The sequence below is a fragment of the Mirounga leonina genome, unplaced genomic scaffold, assembly GCF_011800145.1.
Source record: "Mirounga leonina isolate KUSES-001 unplaced genomic scaffold, KU_Mleo_1.0 Mir_115, whole genome shotgun sequence".
In the NCBI taxonomy this organism is placed as follows: Eukaryota; Metazoa; Chordata; class Mammalia; order Carnivora; family Phocidae; genus Mirounga; species Mirounga leonina.
The window spans coordinates 32,361,549-32,379,302 of NW_023270268.1; the positions used below are offsets into that span (position 1 = coordinate 32,361,549).

The 17,754-nt window shown below is 40.2% G+C and overlaps 1 protein-coding gene across 3 annotated transcripts in view; it reads right to left on the bottom strand.

The window, feature by feature from the left end:
* Window positions 1-17,754, bottom strand: part of STAG1 (stromal antigen 1) — a 409,713-nt gene that overhangs the window by 115,920 nt on the left and 276,039 nt on the right. For all 3 annotated transcript variants that reach the window (XM_034995271.1, XM_034995264.1, XM_034995275.1), the window contains 2 exons: window positions 6,790-6,888; window positions 5,726-5,805 (listed from right to left, as the gene is read on the bottom strand). In XM_034995271.1, coding sequence (XP_034851162.1) covers window positions 5,726-5,805; window positions 6,790-6,888 — 179 coding nt within the window. The remainder of the gene's footprint in view (window positions 1-5,725; window positions 5,806-6,789; window positions 6,889-17,754) is intronic.

Here is a 17,754-nt window from a genome sequence, read left to right on the forward strand (position 1 = left end):
TTATAAAATCTTTTATAATTTTCATCCTCACAGTCATATTCCATCCCTTCATCATATTTACCCTTATTTTTGTACATATATAAGTTTTTCTTTCCTTAAAATTTTGGGAGGCACTTTCTTCTAACAGACCAAAATGTGCCCAAAATCTAGTGTGTGGCACTGATATATGCACCAGCCTGATCATATTTGATCATACTCTGTTTTTTTTGCTTTGTTTTTGTTTGTTTTTCTTTTTCTTTTTTCTTTTTTCTTTCTTTCCCTTTCTTTTCCCCTGGTTTCAGGTCTTTTCTGATTTGTTTAGTGTATATTTTCTGGGGCCGTTGTTACCCTGTTAGCATTTTGTTCTCTCATTCCTCTATTCTCCTCTGGACAAAATGACAAGATGGAAAACATCACCTCAACAAAAAGAACAAGAGGCAGTACCGACTGCCAGGGACCTAATCAATACGGACATTAGTAAGATGTCGGAACTAGAGTTCAGAATGATGATTTTAAAGATACTAGCTGGGCTTGAAAAAAGCATGGAAGATATTAGAGAAACCCTTTCTGGAGAAATAAAAGAACTAAAATCTAACCAAGTCGAAATCAAAAAGGCTATTAATGAGGTGGAATCAAAAATGGAGGCTCTGACTGCTAGGATAAATGAGGCAGAAGAAACAATCAGCGATATAGAGGACCAGATGATGGAAAATAAAGAAGCTGAGAAAAAGAGAGATAAACAAGTACTGGATCACGAGGGCAGAATTCGAGAGCTAAGTGATACCATAAGACAAAACAATATTAGAATAATTGGGATCCCAGAAGAAGAAGAAAGAGAGAGGGGGGCAGAAGGTATATTGGAGCTAATTATAGCAGAGAACTTCCCTAATTTGGGGAACGAAACAGGCATCAAAATCCAGGATGCAGAGAGAACCCCCCTCAAGATCAATAAAAATAGGTCAACACCCCAACATCTAATAGTAAAACTTATGAGTCTCACAGACAAAGAGAAAATCCTGAAAGCAGCTCGGGAGAAGAGATCTGTAACCTACAATGGTAGAAACATTAGATTGGCAACAGACCTATCCACAGAGACCTGGCAGGCCAGAAAGGACTGGCAGGATATATTCAGAGCACTAAATGAGAAAAATATGCAGCCAAGAATACTATATCCAGCTAGGCTGTCACTGAAAATAGAAGGAGAGATAAAAAGCTTCCAGGACAAACAAAAACTAAAGGAATTTGCAAACACAAAACCAGCTCTACAAGAAACATTGAAAGGGGTCCTCTAAGCAAAGAGAGAGCCAAAAAGTAACATAGACCAGAAAGAACACAGACAATATACAGTAACAGTCACCTTACACGCAATACAATGGCACTAAATTCATATCTTTCAATAGTTACCCTGAATGTAAATGGGTTAAATGCCCCAATCAAAAGACACAGGCTATCAGATTGGATTAAGAAACAAGCCCCATTGATATGCTGTCTGCAAGAGACTCATTTTAGACCCAAAGACACCCCCAGATTGAAAGTGAGGGGATGGAAAACCATTTACCATGCTAATGGACATCAAAAGAAAGCTGGGGTGGCAATCCTTGTACCAGACAAATTAGATTTTAAACCAAAGACTATAATAAGAGATGAGGAAGGACACTATATCATACTTAAACGGCCTATCCAACAAGAAGATCTAACAATTGTAAATATCTATGCCCCTAACATGGGAGCAGCCAAGTATATAAGCCAATTAATAACAAAAGCAAAGAAACACATAGACAACAATACAATAATAGTAGGGGACTTTAACACCCCCCCCTCACTGAAATGGACAGATCATTTAAGCAAAAGAGCAACAAGGAAATAAAGACTTTAAATGACACACTGGACCAAATGGACTTCGCAGATATATTCAGAACATTCCATCCCAAAGCAACAGAATACACATTCTTCTCTAGTGCCCATGGAACAATCTCCAGAATAGATCACATCCTAGGTCACAAATCAGGTCTCAACCGTACCAAAAGATTGGGATCATTCCCTGCATATTTTCGGACCACAATGCTTTGAAACTAGAACTCAATCACAAGAGGAAAGTCAGAAAGAACTCAAATACATGGAGGCTAAAGAGCATCTTACTTGAAAGAATGAATGGGTCAACCAGGAAATTAAAGAAGAATAAAAAAATTCATGGAAACAAATGAAAATGAAAACACAACTCTTCAAAATCTTTGGGATGCAGCAAAGGCGGTCCTGAGAGGAAAATATATAGCAATAAGAAAGGTCTCAAATACACAACTTAACCCTACACCTAAAGGAGCTGGAGAAAGAACAGCAAATAAAGCCTAAACCGAGCAAGAGAAGAGAAATAATAAAGATCAGAGCAGAAATCAATGAAATAGAAACCAAAGGAACAGTAGAACAGATCAACGAAACTAGGAGCTGGTTCTCTGAAAGAATTAAAAAGATTGAAAAACACCTGGCCAGACTTAGCAAAAAGAAAAGAGAAATGACCCAAATCAACAAAATCATGAATGAAAGAGAAGAGATCACAACCAACACCAAAGAAATACAATTATAAGAACATATTATGAGCAACTATATGTCAGCAGATTAGATAATCTGGAAGAAATGGATGCATTCCTAGAGATGTATCAACTACCAAAACTGAACCAAGAAGAAATAGAAAACCTGAACAGACCTATAACCACTAAGGAAATTGAAGCAGTCATCAAAAATCTCCCAACAAACCAAAGCCCGGGGCCAGATGGCTTCCCAGGGGAATTCTACCAAACATTTAAAGAATTAATACCTATTCTTCTGAAACTGTTCCAAAAAATAGAAATGGAAGGAAAACTGCCAAACTCGTTTTATGAGGCCACCATTACCTTGATCCCCAAACCAGACAAAGACCCGATCAAAAAGGAGAATTACAGACTAATATCCTTGATGAACATGGATGCAAAAATTCTCACCAAAATACTAGCCAATAGGATCCAAAAGTACATTAAAAGGATTATTCACCACGACCAAGTGGGATTTATCCCTGGGCTGCAAGCTTGGTTCAACATCTGCAAATCAATCAGTGTGATACAATACATTAAGAAAAGAAATGACAAGAACTCTATGATCCTCTCAATAGATGCAGAAAAAGCATATGAGAAAGTACAGCATCCTTTCTTGATCAAAACTCTTCAGAGTATAGGGATAGAGGGTACATACCTCAATATCATAAAAGCCATCTCTGAAAAACCCACAGCGAATATCATTCTCAGTGGGGAAAATCTGAGAGCTTTCCCCCTAAGGTCAGGAACATGGTAGAAATTAAGGAAGACACAAAGAAATGGAAAAACATTCCATGCTCATGGACTGGAAGAACAAATACTGTGAAGATGTCAATGCTACCTAGAGCAATCTACACATTCAATGCAATCCCCATCAAAATACCATCCACTTTTTTCACAGAAATGGAACAAATAATCCTAAAATTTGTATGGAACCGGAAAAGACCCCGAATAGCCAGAGGAATGTTGAAAAAGAAAAGCAAAGCTGGTGGCATCACAATTCCGGACTTCAAGCTCTATTACAAAGCTGTAATCATCAAGACAACATGGTACTGGCACAAAAACAGACACATAGATCAATGGAACAGAACAGAGACCCCAGGAATGGACCCTCAACTCTCTGGTCAACTCATCTTCAACAAAGCAGGAAAGAATGTCCAATGGAAAGAAGACAGTCTCTTCAACAAATGGTGTTGGGGAAATTGGACAGCCACATGCAGAAGAAGGAAACTGGACCATTTCCTTACACCACACACAGAAATACACTCAAAATGGTTGAAAGACCTAAATGTGAGACAGGAGTCCATCAGAATAAGGAGAACACAGGCAGCAACCTCTTTGACCTCAGTCGCAGCAACTTCTTCCTAGAAACATCGCTAAAGGCAAGGGAAGCAAGGGCAAAAATGCACTATTGGGACTTCATCAAGATAAAAAGCTTTTGCACAGCAAAAGAAACAGTCAACAAAACCAAAAGACAACCGACAGAATGGGAGAAGATATTTGCAAAGGACATATCAGATAAAGGGCTAGTATCCAAAATCTATAAAGAACTTATTAAACTCAACACCCAAAGAACAAATGATCCAATCAAGAAATGGGCAGAAGACACGAACAGACATTCTTCCAAAGAAGACATCCAAATGACCAACAGACACATGAGAAAGTGCTCAACATCGCTCAGCATCAGGGAAATCCAAATCAAAACCTCAGTGAGATACCACCTCACACCAGTCAGAATGGCTAAAATTAACAAGTCAGGAAATGACAGATGTTGACAGGTTGCAGAGAAAGGGGAAACCTCCTACACTGTTGGTGGGAATGCAAGCTGGTGCAGCCACTCTGGAAAACTGTATGGAGGTTCTTCAAAAAGTTGAAAATAGAGCTACCCTATGATCCAGAAATTGCACTACTGGGTATTTACCCCAAAGATAGAAATGTAGGGATCTGAAGAGGTATGTTCATCCTGATGTTTAGAGCAGCCATGTCCACAATAGCCAAACTGTGGAAAGAGCCAAGATGTCTATCGACAGATGAATGGATAAAGAAGATGTGGTATATATATACAATGGAATATTATGCAACCATCAAAAGGAATGAAATCTTGCCATTTGCAACGACGTGGATGGAACTGGTGGGTATTATGCTGAGGGAAGTAAGTGAATCAGAGAAAAACAATTATCATATGATTTCACTGATATGAGGAATTCTTAATCTCAGGAAACAAATGGAGGGTTGCTGGAGTGGTGGGGGGTGGGAAGGATGGGGTGGCTGAATGATAGACATTGGGGAGCGTATGTGCTATGGTGAGCACTGTGAATTGTGTAAAACTGTGGAATCACAGACCTGTACCTCTGAAACAAATAATACATTATATGTTAAAAAAAAAAAAAAGAAGAAGAAGATAGCAGGAAGGGAAGAATGAAGGGGGGGAAATCGGAGGGGGAGATGAACCATGAGAGACTATGGACTCTGAGAAACAAACTGAGGGTTCTAGAGGGGAGGGGCGTGGGGGGATGGGTTAGCCTAGTGATGGGTATTAAAGAGGGCACGTACTCTGTGGAGCACTGGGCATTATACGCAAACAATGAATCATGGAACACTACATCAAAAACTAATGATGTAATGTATGATGATTAAGATAACATAATAAAAAAAAAAAGAGAAAAACAGAGAACATTTTGTTTCAAACCTAACTTTAAAGTGTAAAAGTAGAACCTGAAGTGATAAGATATACATTAGTGTTATATATGTGAAGTACATCAATAATGCCAGGAAAAAGACATTAAAATACCAAGATTAAATTTTGGGGGGAAAAAAAATTTTTTTTTAATTTTTTTCTTTTTTCTAAAAGATTTTATTTATTTGCCAGAGAGAGAGAGAGAGGGAGAGTACAAGCAGGGGGAGTGGCAGGCAGAGGGAGAAGAGATGTGGGACTCAATCCCAGGACCCTGAGATCATGACCTGACCTGAAGGCCAATGCTTAACCATCTGAGCCACCCAGGCGCCTCCCCTCCAAAAAAAATTTTTTTTAAGTAGGCTCACACCCAGCATGGAGCCCAGTGCAGGGCTTGAACTCACGACACTGAGATCAAGACCTGAACTGACATCAAGAGCTGGACACCTAACTGACTGAGGCACCCAGGTGCTCCCAATATTAAATTACTAACAAATATTATACTTACTGAAGAATCAGAGTAACCAGTCGAATAGCTTCAACAGCAACATCATATTCCTTATCAAGTGTCATTGATACAATGCGATCCTGAAAAAAAAAAAAAATTTTTTTTTTTTTTTTTTTAAGATTTTATTTCTTTATTTGAGAGAGAGACACAGCGAGAGAGGGAACACAAGCAAGGGGAGTGGGAGAGGGAGAAACAGGCCTCCCGCCAAAGCAGGGAGCCCGATGCGGGGCTCGATCCCAGGACCCTGGGATCATGACCTGAACTGAAGGCAGACGCTTAACGACTGAGCCACCCAGGCGCCCCCTGAAAAAAAAAATTAAAGATCAAACCAAACATGAGCAGAAAATCAGATGGGACAGACTAAGGCAGTATCTTTGGGGAGTACATGCAAGACTAATGGTAGATTAAATGGAAAGCTTTACTCTTTTTTTTTTTTTTTTTTTAGATTTTATTTATTTATTTGACAGAGAAAGACACAGCGAGAGAGGGAACACAAACGGGGAGTGGGAGAGGGAGAAGCAGACTCCCCGCCGAGCAGGGAGCCCGATGCGGGACTCGATCCAGGGACTCCAGGATCATGACCTGAGCCAAAGGCAGTCGCTTAACCAACTGAGCCACCCAGGCGCCCCGGAAAGCTTTACTCTTAAACCTGTATTATCATAGTCCTACTCATACAAAGGAGGTATTAGTATAAATGTTCATATCTAGAATCTTTCTCATCCACTAGCATTCCCTAACACTGAGACAAATAGACCTTAATGTGCAAAATTAATATAAGTACAAAAAGCTATTTATAAAGAAAATGTTCTTTTAAGCAGGAGCGCCTTCTATTGAAGGCAATAAATAAGAACTCATGTTGGTAATATCTTTTGTAAGACATTAAAATACCAAGATTAAATTTTTGAAAAAAAATTCATTCATCTATTTAATACAGGTTTATTTAAAGAATATGTAATAAAGAATATGAACAAAACAGTTGTTATGGTAATGTTATTTGCTAAAGTAGCTTTAACTCGCATTTTAAAAGTAAAAAACAAAATAAACTAAGTATTCTTGATGCTTACCTTGAATCGGTTAGTGAATAACTCCAATTTGGGGAATAATTCTCTATTGGTATACAGACTCTGTAGAGCCTTCAAACATTTCAGTCTGACCTCTCCTTGCTTCAGAAATACAAATAAAAACACAACAGAAGTAGTCAGTTCCATGCCACAAAAGTTGAAAAGATTTAAGGCTATGTGAAGACTAAAGCAATTTTCAGCTTATCCATCCAATTTACATCATATTGTAATTCAACACAGGGTGGAAGTGAGCAACTGTACAGTGTGTGTTGTACTTCTATTTAATTAAAAATGCACTGACAACCCCTTAGTTACTTGAGAGTAAGCTACACCTTTTTCAAGTATTTGTCAACTCTGATTCAACACGGAGTATTTCCCATGTTGTACTGTGGCATTCTGAGAAAATTTTTAACCTATGATTTTAATTAGAGAAGGATATGCTGGTTTGCCCTTTATATAACTACTAAATAATCCTGTAGAAAAAACTAATTTCATAGTATAGGGTCATCATTTATTCATTTAACAAATATTTTCTGGGTGCCTTTTACATTCCAGAAAAAGGAGTTAGGACAACAGGTAAAGGGAAGAATATTTAGAACAGAGGCAAACTGATAGAGTGAAATGTCCTGAGGCTGCTATTTATTAGTGGAGTACCTTTTTTTTTTTTTTTAAAGATTTTATTTATTTATTTGAAAGAGAGAGACACAGCGAGAGAGGGAACACAAGCAGAGGAAGTGGGAGAGGGAGAAGCAGGCTTTCCTCGGAGCAGGGAGCCCGATGCTGGGCCCAATCCCAGCATCCTGGGATCATGACCTGAGCCAAAGGCAGACGCTTAACGACTGAGCCACCCAGGCGCCCCTAGTGGAGTATCTTTAATAAAGTCATTAACCTGGAGTAGAAAATGTTGGTGGTCAAAGTACATTCAGAATCATTGGAAATTTAGCCAATTCTCTCAATGTATTCAAAGGACACTGAAATTTCTATGTTCAAAAAAAAAAAGCAACGTGCTATAACAGAAGTCCAAGTTCTAGAATCAAACAAAACTAGATTTTATTTCCAATTCCATAGTTTATTAGCAACAAGAAAGATGGCAATTATATTAATCACTCTGATAGTCAGTTTCACTTTTGTAAAATGGTGATAACCAACTTCATAAGGTTGTAGCAAGGATTAAATGCAGATGTATGCTGGTCATGGTTTATTATTATTTTTACAGATTTTATTATTTATTTGTCTGAGAGAGAGAGAGAGAGAGAGTGAGCGCACAAGCAGGGGGAGCAGCAGGCAGAGGGAGAAGCGGACTCCCCACTGAGCAAGGAGCCCCATGTGGGACTTGATCCAGGACCTTGGGATCATGACCTGAGCCAAAGGCAGACACTTAACCAACTGAGCCACCCAGGCGTCCCTATTACTATTATTATTATTTCTAGAGAGGGAGGAGGGGGCAGAGGGAATGGAGAGAATCTTAAGCAGGCTCCATGCTGGGTGTGGGGGGAAGGGGCTCAATCTCACAACCCTGATATCATGACCTGAGCTGAAATCAAGAGTCACTTAAGTGACTGAGCCACCCAGATGGCCCGCTGGTGAAAGTTGTAACAACCAGTTCTGAGGGGTGGGGCCCTGAATTGTTTCATTTGCATATTTCTGTGATGTAAATACTCCATCCACAATTTTGAGCTACCAATGAGATGTTATTGAACTCACATTTGCAAAGGGATGTGCATAATAACTCTCTTGCAACCTGATTCAAGTTATCTCTAGTACACCACTGAATGAGATGATGTTTCTTGGTAAAGTCACTAGCATATAGGAGGCAACCTGGGATACCTGTAGTAGATGCTCCTGATGCCCAAACCGGGTCCCCATATTCTACTATACAAGGCTAATCTTCCTGCTTGCTCCTGTGTTGACTGCTAATGGTTCATATCTGCACCTTTCTCTGGAGAACTGACCATGGTTGAAAAGAATCACCTGGCACAGAGATTCCTGGAAGGTTATGCTCCACACTACCCTCCTGTCTACACCCTTTCCCTCCCTCCAGGGTGAGATCCACAGCCAGTGGAGAATGATACAGGATAAAACAGCCTAACCTCCTTGTTTCAGGGCAGGACAACCTCTAAGATAACCTTTAATATGAAATTAGTAATTGAATACATGCTACAGAGTGCTGCAGGAATGGGCCAATTTCAACCAGCAAGAACCAGGAAAATATGCTGGTGGTTGCTGAGGGTGTGGGAAGAGAAAACAGGATATGGGAGAGTTCTTGGATATAGGGCACTATCCTTTGAAACAGGATGTAAGGCTCTGTAAGGGCCTTTGGAAATGGCCTAACATCTTGCTGGATAGCTCTAGGAAAAAGCAATGGTGCATATTAAATGAAATAGAGATGCCAAAATCACTGTGGCAGACTGTGAAGGAAGGAATTTAAAGACACAGGAAAGCATGCCAGAAAGGATCTATTATAAAGCTCAGAAGAACTACCAGTTGAATATGTTCCTCATGAGGGCTCAGAGAATACTGTTTACCAAGGCAGTAAGGAAAATACTGGTGATGGGGGCACAGACATTACTGAGAAGATCCACAGTAACTGTGTTCTATAGTCTAGGACTGACAGAAGACACTCAAATAAAATTTAGCTTCTGATAGCAATGGACATAAGAGCACAGAATAGCAGAGACAAGGTAGAATCTCATAACTATTAGATGCTGGGGGGGTGGGGGCAGGCAAAGTAATTTTAATGGGCAGCAAAGTCAAAGGGCAGTCCACAGAGATCTATGGAAATGGCTCACAGGACATGATCTTCCAGGAGGCAAGCCGGGGGAAAGCCAATAAAAGTATTACGTGATAAATATACTCACAAGAAATCAACAATGGATGATCCAAAGACTAAGGACAGCTGTCCCAACGTAAAATCACAACCCCAGATCTAAGATAGCATGTAAACAGTTTCCTCACTTCTCTCCAATTACAGATTTGAAAATAAGGCCTTCAAAGATGAAATAACTCCATCTATCCAAGTTCACACAGCCAATTATAGGTAGAGGAGAGACATTAATTGAATTTTATCTTTACTTTGTCCAGTGATGCCTCCCAATCAACTACCTCCCCTCCAAAATCTTGGTTCTTTATCTATAACACGCCCTGCCTACATTACAGGAACTTAACAATTAAATAAGATGGTACACGTGACAGTACTTCAGAAAACTGTAAAATAACTTAGATGAAAACTCCAGTTGGTAACTGCTCTCTTCTGGGGCTCAACTATATTCTGCAAGTGATTTCTATTATACTATCTAAAAGCTTTGTTGTTTTTCCATTACACAAAATCTGATTGAAATGTGAATACTGCTTAACACAGTGCCTAACAATACCGGCTCCTCAATAAATAATTTTTAAAAAGATTTTTACTTATTTATTTGGGGGTCCTTGGGTATTAGTGCCCCAATGACAATAATTTTAGGTCCCCATAGGGGTACAATTAAAACAGCAGCTTTGGGTAGTTTTGAAGAGGGTGTAGTTACTCATGATAGATAACTCCACATGTGTTTGTGGATGGGGTCCTTTGGACCATTTTGGATCCTGATGATTGTGGTTCCCACCACTGAGTACATAAATAGGTATTAACTTTTTGGCTGTGTGCAGTACTGAACACCATCACTACCTCAAGGGGTAGGCACCACAACAAGGACAGACTCAAGCATAATGGATGAGGTATATTCCTTGCCAACTCCATGCCCAAACCATGGCACACTGTTCAACAAAAATCCTGAAAAGGACATTATTCTGTTAATTCAAGACTTAAGATAAGCAGAGATGCTAATAACCACCCTATCATAATTTAATAGCCCAGTCTGGCCAGTCAGGAAGGCCTCTGGAGCTTGGAGGCTGACAGATTATCACAGGTTAAACATAGAAGTTCCTGCTTGAGCCCCCTGACATTTTCAACATTACTGCAGTGGTGGCAATCCGTATGGGAAACTTGTACACTGTTACTGATCTAGCTAATGACTTTTACTTGGTCCCTTTGCAGGATGAGGATCAGGACCAATTTGCATTCACACAAAACAGCCTGCAATATGCCATTATTGAGTGGGCTTGATCTTCAATAAACCTAAGTCCCCACTGACATTTTAGTCATTCATTACATTAGTAACATCCTGACAGTAGGGCTAACTGAAAAACATGTGGCTATAGTGCTGTACTTAGTCACTGATAGAATGATTAGTGCCAATTTGGCTATACAACCAGATAAAGTCCTGGGCCTGGCACAGCAGGTGCAATTCCTAGGGGCCACTTGGGTAGGAAACCAAAGAAGTAACCCAGAGACAATCAAACAAAAAATATAGGCCCTGGCAGCACCCACTAATAAAAAGGAAGCTGAACAGCTAGAGGGCCTCTTTTGGTGGTTAAAATAGCATGTGTCCCACAAGGGGACCTTCTTGGCTCCTTTCATTGAGATGACCTACAAAGCAGCCAATTTTAGATGAAGCCTTTTGCAGCAGCAGGCCTTAGAAGCTGTTCAACAAGCCATCGGCCAGGCACAGCTTTTGGGATCTTTGAAACTTGCTAGTCTGATGGAACTGCAGGTTTCCACAACCCCCTTAACACACTGATTGGTCTGTGGCAGCAGGAAATTGTCACTGGGGTGGCACTGGTCTCATGGACTCTGGATCTAAAAACCTCCAGAAGCTACCACCCAATACAGGCTCCCCCCAAAGATTTATTTATTTGAGGGGGGCAGGGGCAGAGGGAGAGAGTCTTCAAGCAGACTCCCCACTGAGCACAGAGCCTAATGTGGGGCTCGATCCCACAACCCATGAGATCGTGACCTGAGCTGAAACCAAGAGTCAGATGCTTAATCGACTGAGTCATCCAGGAGCTCTGAAATACACCCCTTTTGAATGACATTTCCTTGCTTGGTACTGGGCACTAACAGAGATGGGGCACCTTACACCCAGAATGCCACATATGACACTACAACCTGAACTACCCATTCTCACTTGGCTGATTACAAAGCTTACCAATAAAATTAAAAAGGCTCAAAAAAGTTCAATCATAAAATGGAAATGGTACATCCAAGATCAGGCCTGGCCAAAATCCCAAGGGACTAGCAGGTTCCAGAAGCAAATAGCTTATCAGAAAGGTGCAAACAACCCACAGGGAATCCTTTGGCCCCTCCTAGAGCTACTTGGGGCACAACATTAAAAAATGTGCCTGCTGACAGTAAACCATGGTTTACTGACCACTCTGTGAAACTAAAAGCAGATAGGGTCTTGCAGGGTTGCAGCTGCCATCTGGCCAACAACGGATGGCCATCTTCTGACTGAGACAAGATGTGGACATTCTACCCAATGGGCCAAGATCTGTGCTATGGTGATGGCCATGCAGGTCACCCCTACCACCATGCCTTGATCCATTTTCACCAACTCATGGGCTATTACCAATGGCCAGGAGAATGGCAACTAAACGACTGGACTACTAAGGGATGTCCCATATGTGGAAAAGAACTAAGGCAGCAGCTTGCTGTCTGGGATGAAAACATATGTCACTCACGTGGATACTCATGGTAAAAGACCTTTTAAAATAAAAACATAAATAGCACTCCTGTGCCAATCCAGCTTGTGCCTAGCAGGCTGCAACAATCTCTCACTGGGTCCATCTATGAACTGGACATGGGAGTCCATTACTGATGCAAAAAATGTGATAAAGTCCCTGTCCATGCCCAAAAAATGCGATAAAGCCCAAGAGATGACCCTGGAAGACACCAAGAAAAATGATGCAGTGCAATCTTGTGATTCTTCTCAATATACTCATATCATCCACGAGGAGAACTGGGACATATTAACCAAGGACTGGGACCCACCTGGGTCTGGGAGATTGATTACACTGGACCCTCAAACCACAGCCATGGGCACAAATGATGCCTCATGGCCATTAACACATACTCAGGCTACAGTACTGCTATTCCAGTCTTCCGACATTTGGATGCTGGCTGAAACTGTCATAGCTGTCCTTGAACAAAACTTGTCATATTTTTGGATACCCTATAAGATTTCACTCTAACCAAGGAATATCCTTCATTACCCAAGTAAGGCAACAAATGGGTATATTCTCATGGAAATGTACTTTCCATGTACACTATCACCAGCATGTGAATGGAGCCACTGACTGGTTGATTTACACAACAACTAAAGAAAGACTACCAAGACAGCCCCACTAGTGGATTGGTACCCTCATCTGACTAGGGCTGTATGGCTACTAAACAATGCACTGCAGTGCAAGGGAAACATGGCCCTACAATGCATACTGCGAAATACTGAGCTTAGATGTGGTAGGGGTGGAGTAGGCAGATATGTGTTTAGGCTGTGCCTACAAAATCCCAATCTCAGTATACCAATCATTCTTTTTTTCACTTGGAGTGTATGTCTCTGGGGTGGTTTGTAGTTCCACTGTCACAGCACACCAGACATGGCCTCCTGACTCTAATCTGGATATGATGCTTCCCTTGGGCACCTCCCTTCTATGGGAAACCACAAGGGTGGGAGACAAAACCAAGAAGTACCATGGTGCTAGGGTCCTTCTAGTAGTGTTGGGAATATCTGACCCTTCAAATCAGGTTGGTGACGTTACTGGACATGTCAAGTTTGTACAGCACATGACCTCCCTTTTGGGGATTGGCGAACTGAGAAGAGTAAGTCTGGGTCAAGCAACAATGCACTGGTGCTCAAAAAGGCAGTAGCATCAGGATTGGGACAGACAGCCTGGGCTGCAATACCCAGGAAGCTAGCACCCCAAGTAGCAGACCAGGACATCTCTGGCCTCAGGAGGTTCATGGAGTGGAAGACAGGTAGGAATATTACTCTTCTCATTTCTGCAGAATCCTCTGATACAGAATGCCTGGTACAACAACACTTTGATAAAAATCAGTACAGCCATAGTGAATGAAGGCAAACTTAACCAATGCTGGATTTGTCATTCCAGAATAAAGTTCCTCTTACCCTGCACTCCCACTGTAATGGGCCTGGTCAATATACAACTACTCAGACCTTCCTTAAGCTATCAATGGGTCAAATTACCAGGTGAGCCCTTCAAGACAGGTCCAGAGGTAGGTATACTCCAGAGTCCCCTACTTTAATATTATCTATGATGTGACAGAAAAAGACCCCTGTACCAGAATGGTTATTACTGATCTATATTGACATTTTGGAATTGGAAGTCCAATACGTTAACTTTTCTCTCTCTGCAACCACAAGGCAAAAGTAGACTGAACTAGTCAGTATTAGGAAAACAAATCCCTGGCGGATATCACCTGCATCCCTCTGGGTTACATATTTCTCTGTGGACTCCAATGGACAACAGACTGTATGCCTCCAAGGGAAAGATTTTATTGCCTCATTATCCATGTCAGGAACTGCACAGAGGGCTGGAAAGGACCCACTTTGCTAACACACCACAGAGTGGTATACAGTTCCCTCCCGGGAAGACAAATTAACCACTGGTTTCATTCAATTACCCAAATTCTAATACTGGGTACAGGTATACAGGCTCTAGAAAAAAACTGTATACAACTGTCCTTAACCATGCAGAAGTAGTTAATGCTACTATCTAAGCCATAGAAGATCAACAGGACTCAGTGAACTCACTAGCCTACATGGTGATAGACAGCCCTCAATCATTTGGTGGCAGAAGAGGGTGGTGTTTCTGTAACTGCCAGCATTTCTTGCTGTGTATACGTCAACAATTCAGGTTAAGTTAAAAAATGAGCTGGTGAATATCCATACACAGGTGGGATGGTTATTAGCAGTACATTCACAATCCCCTCAGACTCACTTTTTAAACTTTTTAGTTGGCTTAATCCAGATACCTGGGGTTCCTACTTCAAAATAATTCTCCAGAGAAGCCTAATCATCCTCCTGGGTGTGGCTCTCTTAATCACCCTGGTAAAGTGCCCATCTCCAAATGATAGGGAAGCTTTCTGAGAAATCCACATCCATATAGGTTGTTCAAGGACCCTATTGGACCCAACTCCAGCTCCAAGTTTGGGGTGGGCAATGGTCCTACAGGATTTGATATGCTTTATCTGCCACTTCAGTGGCCAAGTAGAGGTGAGGTGTGGACTGTAGGGAAAGGCAGTCCTCTGTATATAGTCTTTTTCTAAGAATGGTCCATGGGCCTGGAACATTTCCTTATCAAGAGATGAGCCTTTGCAATCATGGCTGGGGTAACTGCCTTGTGTGGGAATATCTTTCCTATTTCAGAGTCAGTGTGGGTCTTCTTGTCCTGCTTATACACATTGAGTCATATGGCATCTGGCGAAATTCACTATTAAATCTATCTCCTCAGGGGAGGGGACAGGGTCCTTAGTTCTGTAGCATAAGAGAGGTGCATGCAGGGAAAGTGTCAACATAGAAAGATGAAATGGGGTGGACTAAGAGAAATAGACCCCACCCAAGCTCTAAGAGATTTTGATATGAGGAATCAAGCATATATAAGAAAGTAGAAGAACTGGGGGTGCCTGGGTGGCTCAGTCCGTTAAGTGTCCAACTCGTGATTTCAGCTCATGTCATGATCTCAGGGTTGTGATACAGAGCCCTGTGTCGGGCTCCATGCTGGGTGTGGAGCCTGCTTTAAGAGTCTCTCTCTCCCTCTACCCACCCCCTCAAAAATAAATGAAAATTTACAAAGTAGAACTGTACACATAAGCTAAAAGTGAAAGCAATACAGAGCAATACTGACAAACTGTAAGGGAAAGAGAAAGGTAATCTAGTGTCATGAGCATAAATATAAAAGGATTAAGATATTTAGTCTAAAACACAGAGATTACTATAGTTGTGTTTAAATTAGACCTATTCCACTCTGAGAAACAAATTGAGGGTTTTAGAGGGGAGGGGGTTGAGGGGATGGGTTAGCCCAGTGATGGGTATTAAGGAGAGCACGTACTGCATGGAGCACTGGGTGTTATACAAAAACAATGAATCGTGGATCACTACGTCAAAAACTAATGATGTATTGTGTGGTGACTAACATAACATAAAAAAAAAAAAAAATTAGACCTATTCTGTGTCACCAACAATGAAAGAACTAAAAAACCAATGGGTAGAAAATTTAGAAAGAAGTTTTGGTCAACAGAAAAACAAACTGAATTTCTAATAAATAACTCCTTTAGTTGTTAGAAATTGCTGTCTATTACTTTCTACTACTAAAACTTACACTATAAAATTTATATAAATTGGCAGTATCAAAAAAAAGTCTGTCTTAGTGAGGACGGTAGACTGATATTCTAAATTCAAGACACAGGAGTATCAAATCTTTATTTTGTACACCAAACTAATATAATGTTATGTCAATTATATCTCAATAAAACTGAAAAACTACAATTTACAATTACAATGTAATCTTAAGAAAAAAAAAAAGACAAGAATTTTATCAGCTCATTTGAAAAGACACAGGACAGTTTGAAGGCATAGGCCATAGCCTATAGAATAAGCAGTTTCAAATGGATGATTAAAAGGAGAGAAAGCAAATGACTATACCCCTCAGAGGAAAAAAAAAAGTACAAGATTGCAGTGATATTAGAATGACAAAAAGGAAAGCTGAGAAGGGATTAATACAGCTTTTCTAAATGAAGTAATGGGAGATTATAAAAGAGGTTTATAAAAACATTCTACTGAAAACAGTATCCTTATATCATTTTATCAACAATAAACAAAACCTACCTACCTCCCTCTTCCTTTATCTGGACAGAAAGCTTCTATAGACTTTAATGATTTTAAAATAATGGTGGTTTGTTTTTTGGTAAGCCACAAAAAATACGTGTTTTTCCCAAGGAGGAAAACTGGTAGGGTAGTGGTGGGGAACAAAATGCAGAACTTTAAATGTATTCCTACTAAAAAGTTTGTCTTGTTGGATTTAGCCATGTGTGTACACCTGTGAGGACATGCTGTATAATTCTACTTTCTCTCACAACGTGTAAAATTTAATTGGATAAACCTGAGAAAAGGCTTAACCGTATAAGTCCCGAATTCCACATGAGGATTAGAAAAAGAAAACCTAGGATCACGCTTGGGGTTTATTAGTGTAGAGAAAAGAATTCTGAAATGCTAGGGAAGATAAATATTCAGGAAAAAATTCACTATGTACTAACTTACTATTCCTCCAAATAAAGTAGGGGATAAGAGCCCCTTTTAACCGTTAATTAAAAATAAGTAATTGTGAAGTTAAACAGCTAACTTGTGATGATCTCCCTACACTCTGAACAATTACAGCAAAAATGGCCTGTAGAATTCCCAAGGGCTGTTTTATTATAATATACATAATTTTGTCATTTTCAAAATATTTTTGATAATACTTAGCATGCTGCTATTTATTTATTTATTTTAAAAAGAGAGAGGGTGTGCTCGTGAGGGAGCCTGGGAGGAGGGACAGAGGTCAAGGGAGAGAGAATCTCAGGCAGACTCTCTGCCTAGCACTGAGCCTGACACAGGATTCCTTCTCACAACCTAAGATCATGACCCCAGCCAAAATGAAGAGTCAGACACTCAACCGACTGAGCCACTCAGGCACCCCTACCATGGTGCTATTTAAAAAGTAAATGCTTTACAGGCTGTTAGTGGTAATACATAGAAAATAAGTCTTCGAATATTACCAAAATTGACTTAAAAGTCTAAGGCTATAACTGCATTAAAAAAATGTCTTCTAATAGCTATGACACTTTTAACAATTCAAATAATGGAATACACAGCTTAAAATAAATTTTAAGATTTCTATATTTGTGAGTATCTGGCAATTTAAGTTATAGAATGTCAGGTCATTCAATATAAAAATTTCAATAATTAGTCACTCCTACCCTTGGGTATTTTGAGGATTACTTATTCAGGATTTGATAATGTGGGATTCCTTTTAAAATCAGAACCTTTTCTAAAGGCATAGAAATAAAAATAGATTTTTAGATCAACTATTCTAGAATCC